This window comes from Myxine glutinosa, chromosome 3 (genome assembly GCF_964187855.1).
Source record: "Myxine glutinosa chromosome 3, kmMyxGlut1.1, whole genome shotgun sequence".
Classification (NCBI taxonomy): domain Eukaryota; kingdom Metazoa; phylum Chordata; class Myxini; order Myxiniformes; family Myxinidae; genus Myxine; species Myxine glutinosa.
Window position 1 is genome coordinate 155,239,517 of NC_136263.1, and position 7,873 is coordinate 155,247,389.

General features: G+C 39.8%; 1 protein-coding gene across 1 annotated transcript in view; it reads left to right on the forward strand.

The window, feature by feature from the left end:
• Positions 1 to 7,873, forward strand: part of LOC137423113 (epidermal growth factor receptor kinase substrate 8-like) — a 240,726-nt gene that overhangs the window by 123,520 nt on the left and 109,333 nt on the right. Inside the window, exons 8-11 of the mRNA XM_078774688.1 lie at positions 3,086 to 3,212; positions 3,450 to 3,538; positions 3,856 to 3,930; positions 6,241 to 6,386. Coding sequence (XP_078630814.1) covers positions 3,086 to 3,212; positions 3,450 to 3,538; positions 3,856 to 3,930; positions 6,241 to 6,386 — 437 coding nt within the window. The remainder of the gene's footprint in view (positions 1 to 3,085; positions 3,213 to 3,449; positions 3,539 to 3,855; positions 3,931 to 6,240; positions 6,387 to 7,873) is intronic.

Here is a 7,873-nt window from a genome sequence, read left to right on the forward strand (position 1 = left end):
GTGTGAGAAGTGTTATGATTTATGGGAGCGAGACATGGGTAATGAACTTAGAGCAGCAACGAAGGCTGGAAAGGGTGGAAATGCGAATGGTTCGATGGATGTGCGGGGTATCGTTGAGAGAGAGGAAGACAAATGATGAATTGCGAAAGATGATGGGAATATTGCCTGTGATTGATGCTGTGAAGAGGAACAGGTTGAGATGGTTTGGTCATGTGTTGAGGAAGGATGAAAGTGACTGGTTGAGAAGAGTGATGGAAATTAATGTAGAAGGAAGTAGAGGACGGGGAAGACCGAGAAAGACTTGGCTAAAGATGGTGGAAGAAGAAATGCGGGCAAGGGGGTTAACAAGGAGAGATGCAGAAAATAGGGCAAAATGGAGAAGATTGTCATGGGGACCGCAAGGCTAACCCCTGCTCTAGCAGGGAAAATGGCCTTAAAATGCATGTTGTATAATGTACACTTGTCCATCTGGCTCAGTCCCGCCATCTTTTTTAATCCATTGCTGTAGTGTCCTTGATCTTGGGCATTTATTGTGATTTGTTCACTGTCTCAGTTGAGCTGACCTCTTCTTCATCATTCCAATGAGCCTTCTTTGTCTATCCCCGCTCTGTCCAATTATTTTTTGTATTTCCCTGTTCTTTTGAAATTTCCCCAGTTGTTGGTGGATATTTTTGATATTTCTTTTTATATATTTATTTTGTCTTTTTTTGTAATTGCTGGGGCTGTATTTGTTGCTGTTTCATTTTCTTGTGTGGCATCTTCTATTCACACCTGTTTTTGGATATTTTTTCAGGTTTATTGTGTTCATGTTTGTTTACAAATTGCATCCGATAGTCTGTTGAGCATTTCACATGATCAGCTAGTCCTACATTAGTCGCTCTGTCCACCTGCTTGAGTTCCATCAGGCCACTCCCTTCCTCTCGTCTTGACAGGTACATTCTCAGGATGCACTGGTTTTTGTAAACCATTTTGTGGATGGTAAGGAGTTTTCTTGTTTTGATGTCTAACTTGTTGATTTCTGATTGGTGCCAGTTTATTATTCCGCAGCTATATTGGAACACTGGTACTGCGAGCTGGTTTCTTCGTTCTACGTAGGTATTCTTTGGCGGTTGTTTTGCGCATTTGTTTGTGACATATTTGATGGCCCTCTTCTACTCCGAGGTATTTGTATGATGCTTTGTTTTCTAACTGCTGTATTGTTGTTTCAACGTCAATTTTATGTCTCTTTTTGTTGGTTTACCTTGTACAAATGTGCACTTGGGGCACTTGTCTGGTCCAAATTACATTTGAATATCCTCGGAAAACTGTATTACTAGTTTTAGTTGTTCTGTCCATTTTTTGTCATTTGGCATGAAGGGCTTTAAATCATCCATGTATTGTAGATGTGTCACCTTTCCGATTTCTTTGAATGTTCGTCTATTGGTTGTTAGGGTGTATCCATGTCCTTGTTCATTGATGAGGTTACTTAGTGGGTGCAGAGCCAGACAAAACATAAGGGGGGAAAGACTGTCTCCCTGGAAGATTCCACGCCATACGTATATTCACATCTGGTATTTCGATATTTCCTTCTAAGTGCTGTAATATCAATGTGGTATTCCAGAGCTCCATTGCTTCAAAACAGCAGTTCACCACCATTTCAGGTCACCCCCACGGGCCCCACCCATATCGATGATCTTTTCTACCCTCATTAAACCTCCCCAAGCCCACCTCTTTCTGTGACCTCCACCCCACCCCCCTCTCTCACTCACTCAGCTCAACAATTAATTTGGTTCTAATTTATTTATTAATATTTATCGTATCTAATTTATTTATCAATTTATTCTAATTTATTTATTATTTCTGCTTCTTCCATAGTTTTCCCTTCCACTTATGTGTAAGTTGAAGTTTGGATCCGTATCTCGCTTAATCACGCTTTGTGTCCTGCTGCCCCTCCCCTTTTTCCAGTTCTACACTGTATCCTTTCTTCCTCAACTCCACCTTTATTTTGTCTCTCTACCTTTCCATCACTGTGCTCAGATGGCATGCCATTACAATTTCCATTTCGACTGTTATTACCCTTGCCAGAGGAGAGGTATTGCATTTGAGTCCGTTTGTCTGTTTGTCTGTCTGTCTGTCTATCTGTCTGTCTGTCTGTTTGTCCGCACAGAATAAATATGATTTTCTCTGCAACCGTTGGTTCGATTGACAGCCAATTTTCACCATAGGTGCAACTCCATCTGTATAATTTTAAATGATAATTATGACGTCATAGATCATGTGGTTTGGCCGCCATCTTGGAAAAACCGAAAAAAAATTGCACCTCTATATCTCCGAAAGCGCTGCATAGAAAAAATTGAGACATGGCTCATTGTAAAGAACTCGCCATGGGGAATAAAATATGTTAATGATGATGTCATAGGTGCCTCCATTATGACATCATAATTCGACAAGTACAACACTTCATCCAATCAAGATGAAATTTATTGAGCGCCATGTCGGCATTAACTGGTGGAGAAAAAATAATAATGATGATGTCATGGGTCACGTGGTTCGTCTGCCATCTTGGAAAAAACGAAAAACTTTGTACCTCTATATCTCCGAAAGTGCTGAACAGAAAAAATTGAGACGTGGCTCATTGTAAATAACTCTCCATGCAGAATAAAATATGTTAATGATGATGTCATAGGTGCCTCCATTATGATGTCATAATTCGACAAGTACAAAACTTCATCCGATCAAGATGAAATTTCTTGAGCATAATCTAGGAATAAATTAGTTTCGAAAACAAAAATGATGTCATCGGTCACGTGGTTCGGCCGCCATATTTGATTTAGCACAAAAGCCTTAAAAAACACTGAAAATACATCCTGGCGAGGGTTTGCAATCTCTGATTGCTCCTTTTCTTGTTTTGGTTCTGTTTTGTCCTGGTCAGTTCTGTGTTCTAGCCCCTCCACGAGCCTCGACTCTTTAAACAAAAAAGGCCATATTTTGGGGTTGAATAATTTTCAAATGGCTTTTCAGCTTTTTAATCCACCATTTGACTACTTGTGAGAGGCATGATCCTTTTGATAATATGTTGTGAATGGTTGCTGTACCTCCATCACAGCAAATTCTGTCCCACTGCCGGGATGATATTCAACGCTTCATCTGCAAGCTGGAGAAATGTGCCGAGGCCTTTCAGGAACTAAGCAAGCGCAAGGGATCCAGTTCAGCAAGTGGGCCAACATCAGGAGGTAGGTTGGTATAGATTCTGCCTCTGAAGCATAGAGACAATCTCTGTAAAATGAATATTCAGGACATGAAACTTCCACAAAAATCGAAAGAAATCAGAAGTTATAGTTGCTCTTGTAATAAATTGTAGATTATTTCATTTCAAATGTACTATAGCTGTCGATTATACACAAACATGCATGTGATGTTGAAGACGATACTAATTAGAACCTCTTAAATTCCATGTGGTGTACTCGCAGTCGGGGTTCTTACAGTGCGTGCAAGACCACCAAAAGAAGAGGAGTTTGTAGATTCCCTGCAGAAGATAAAGTATTCATTCAACCTGTTGGTATGTGGGTGCTGATGTTTATTTTAATTGTATTTGCAGAGGTCAGGGCTCATGGTAGAACAAGACGGAGATTAATAAGTTCACTTAACTGACAAACGATGGAGGTCTTGGGGTGCGGTGAAAGCTGTTGTAGAAAAGAAGTGGCAATTGATTTTAGAAGAATAACTGAACTGTTTTTAAAGTGAATTTGACATCAACTTAAAACATGTGGACTCAGACTTTGTGCTTGTTTATGAAAAAAAAAAGTTTCTTATCACAAGAAAACCTTGAATCCATACATTTTGCTGTTTCGTGTCTGTTTATGTTTATGTTATCAGAGCAAACTGCATGACCATCCGATGGACCCGAGTGTGGATGATCAGCTGCACTCTTTATTTCAATCTCTGGAAAAGGTGACAATAAATACGAAAGCAAAATGTGTACAGTACCTCTTTAAAACAAGAACGAAAGTCTAACAGCGGGGGAGCCGGCTTGTTTGATACTTTAGTTGAAGAGGATAGTATGACCTGGGTGCAGATACCAGTTAGCAAATGATGTAAGTATTAAACAAGTACAGATACATTCAAAGTCCACCGCCACTATGCCAAATAAATAAATATCCTCCAGCGCGGCATTGCTGGGGCAGCTTAGGCGCCCGGCAATACCGCCATGCAGCTCATAGAGAGACTGTATTTGGAGGGAGAAAAAAAACTATTTGGAGGGAGAGGTGTACAATAATTGATTGAATAATTGCATAATTAAAATCAATAAATAATAGTCATGAAATATTTTCTTCATCAATTGGCTAATAGCATACCTAGACCACCAGTCCTTCATCTGAAGCTGTAACTTTTTGAAAAATAATTAAATAAATCATTATTGAAATGTTTTAATAATTGATTAATCAATAAATAATGAATTGATTCATCAATAAATCAAAAATATCCTTTATAGCCACATCCCAAGCCGGCACCCTAACCGCTAAGCCAACACCAACACCAGACTGTCATGTCCAAATATTAGCTTCCTAGCTCAAAAGGTGCCTGAGATATTGCCCAGATGAGAAAGAAAACAAACAAGTGATTAATAATGAAAATAAATAAATAATAATCATAAAATAATTAAATAATTTATCAATTGGCTAATATTATTCCTAAACCACCACCGTTTCATCCGAATCTGTAACTTAAAAATAATTAATTAATTAATCGATGAATTGATTCATCAATAAATCAAAAATAGCCAACACAGCCAAATAAATTGGTCATTGTCATGTCCAAATATCAGCTCCCTAACAAAAGGTGCCTGACATAATGCCCAGAAGAGAAAGGGAATACATAAGTACTTAATTAATCGATAAATATTAAATAACTAATCAATTAATTGATTAATCAAAAAACAAAAAATAACTTTTTTGCCAAAGTACTTGCTCACTACTGTGCCGAAATTTCAGCTGCCTGGCTCAAAGGATGGCTGAGATATCGCCCGGACAAACAAACAAACAAGAAAGAAACTGGAGTGAAAACTGAGTACTCCCTTTCAGCACGTGTTATTTCCGGGCCCCTTTTGGTGCCTGGCAATGACGTCGTGCATCGCCTGAAGATGGCATAGGAAAGGAGCGGTGTACAATATTGACTGTCAACAAACCGTATCACTACACTGTAACATATCTAGGTTATGGTGTTCAACTATCATCAGTGAAGTGATGGATTAAATGTGAGTATATTGTAAAAGGGTTGGGGGAGAACAGGGAAGATAAGGTGGGGGAGAGAGAGAGAGAGTGATAGAGTGATAAAAAGATAGACACACAGAGAGGCAGAGAGACAGAGGCACACACAGAGAGACAGAGAGATACAGAGAGATACAGAGAGATAGCGTGTATCACATTAATTCACAATTGATCTATATCCCCATGCACACACGATAACTCATTCAGCTTATCCATTTATCTTACTCTTTCACTCAACAGAGGGTAAATACAGAGGGGAGGACAGGACACAAAAGAAGAAGGACCTTGCTGAGGGAGAACAAGATGACAAGAACAAGATGACACTCCCCCCTCACCCTTGCGGGAACCAGACAAGCCGAGCAGAACGTTTCCGGCTTTGTAGCCTCTGTGTGGGTTGACCCGTTGGGCCCCTGCAGGATGTCCCACTCGACGTTGGGCCAAAGTACAATGCCATCTCACCGGAACTCCAGCTGCCCTTTTGAGCTTCTCGCATGGACCCTCTCCGAGCTCTATCGCCAACTCCTGTTTCGAGGCTATACTTATTTCATGACATATGGCAATTTGGTGCTCCCCTTGAACCAACTTGTGCCATGATATGCCCATCATTGTCATGGTGTTAGGTAGTTCCTTCCTTCAGTGCGTGGCCACAGAATGTCCTGTTCACGCTGGGATGGGGTCAGCAGTTCATCATATGAGAACACATACGGAGAGATAACAAAGGAATGATTTAAGGAATCAAGAAGGGGAGGAGAGTGGGAGTTTAGACAAATACGGAGGGGAGGGGAATCAGAATTACCAGCTCCTAATACATTATTCCACACATGACCTATCGTCTTCACACATATACCGCACCTTTATCCTAAACATGTACTAATGGCATAACTGGGCTGTATTACTCCCATTACCCCCCATCAGGTTCCCGCCGCAATATGTTTGTGTGTGATAAATTTCACAAATATGCCTTCATCTCCACCATAACTGTTCTTTTCAACAGGTTGTCCAAGAGTGTGGTGTTGAAGTGGCCAATGAGGTGATCACCCCACTTCTGTCCACCGATGCAATTTCCCTTCTTTCAACTGTTCCTTCTCCACCAGACCAAGCCATATGGAACACTTTGGGTGATGCTTGGCATATGGCCAGGTGATGTCATGTCGAAAGGCAAAACATACATGTTCCTTGTGAAAAAAACCAGATGTCTCATTTCCATTGTAGTGTATGTCCACTCTATGTATGATTTATTAATGTAGAAACGTGAATGAAAATAACTCTCATTTTATTTTGATTGGCAGATGAAAAGTTTGATCCAAAACTGAAATATTGATGGCACATAGTGCTAAAGCCTCAGAGACACAAATTCCACTGTGTATATGATTTCTGATGGACTCCCCATATTAGTCAGGTTCACTATGTCAATAAATTATATTTCGTTCAAAATCATGGTAGATTAGCAAACCTATACATTTTTGGAAAGGTTATAGCATAAGGAAACTAAAAATCAATGTTTACATTTGGAGAGATACCTGTATGGCGGCCATTTTGGATTTTCAAAATGGCCACAGTAAAACACATATTTTGTTCTATTTCTGCCTCTAATTACCCTAAAAACTTTTTAAAATATACTAAACCTATATTTTCAGGGACAAGGAATCCAATGAAAGTATCAAATTAGTGCTATGGGGAATGGTAAGACACGAATCAAAGGTTTTGAATTGCAAAATACTGTCTTTATATTCGCGATAAGTTGCATAATCAAATACATGTTATCATTTTGTACAGGCAGTTAATAACATCAAAATGTGCCACAATATTTCATATCACCAAACATACACAGGCAGTCAGCAAAATCATATATACACATGCAGTCAGTATAACTTCACATCTACACAGGCAGTCAATGACAAAATATACACAGGCAGTCAATGGCATCAAACATACACGATTACAGAATATGCCATTTAGAGTTCGTCATCACTGTCCTGTGTGTCGTATCCGACAATATAGTCCGCATCGTTTTCACAGTCCGTTCCACACAAGCAAAGGTCGGTCAAATTGATTTTCAAATCGAATTGATCGAATGGTCGATCGAATCGAATTCGATGAATCGAATCGAATCGAATCGATCGAATTGGTCGAATGGTCGATCGAAACGATTGGTCGAATGGTCGAATGGTCGAATTGGTCGAATGGAATTGGTCGATTGGTCGAATTGGTCGAATTGGTCGAATCGAATTGGTCGGAATTGGCAAAGGTAAACATTGATTTTCATATTTTCCATGTAATAACGTTTCCAAAAATGTATAGGTTTGCTAATCTACCATGATTTTGAACGAAAAAACATAGTGAACCTGACGATATCAACTTTCTCAATTTTACTTTTTGAAAGTACATCGTGCAGTAAACTGAGTTCCAATGACTGGTGGTTTAGGCCTGGTGTTGGCTTAACGGTTAAGGTGGCTGGCTTAAGATCTTAGGGTCTTGAGTCTGAGTCACTGTCGTGACGTTAAATAACACCAGGTGGGTTGACTCAGTCTGTCATCCTTTCGAGGTCGGCAAAATTAGTACCAGCTTTACTGGTAATAGGGGCACAGCAGCGCACTCAGAAAATGATGCAACCAGCAGCCATAGGC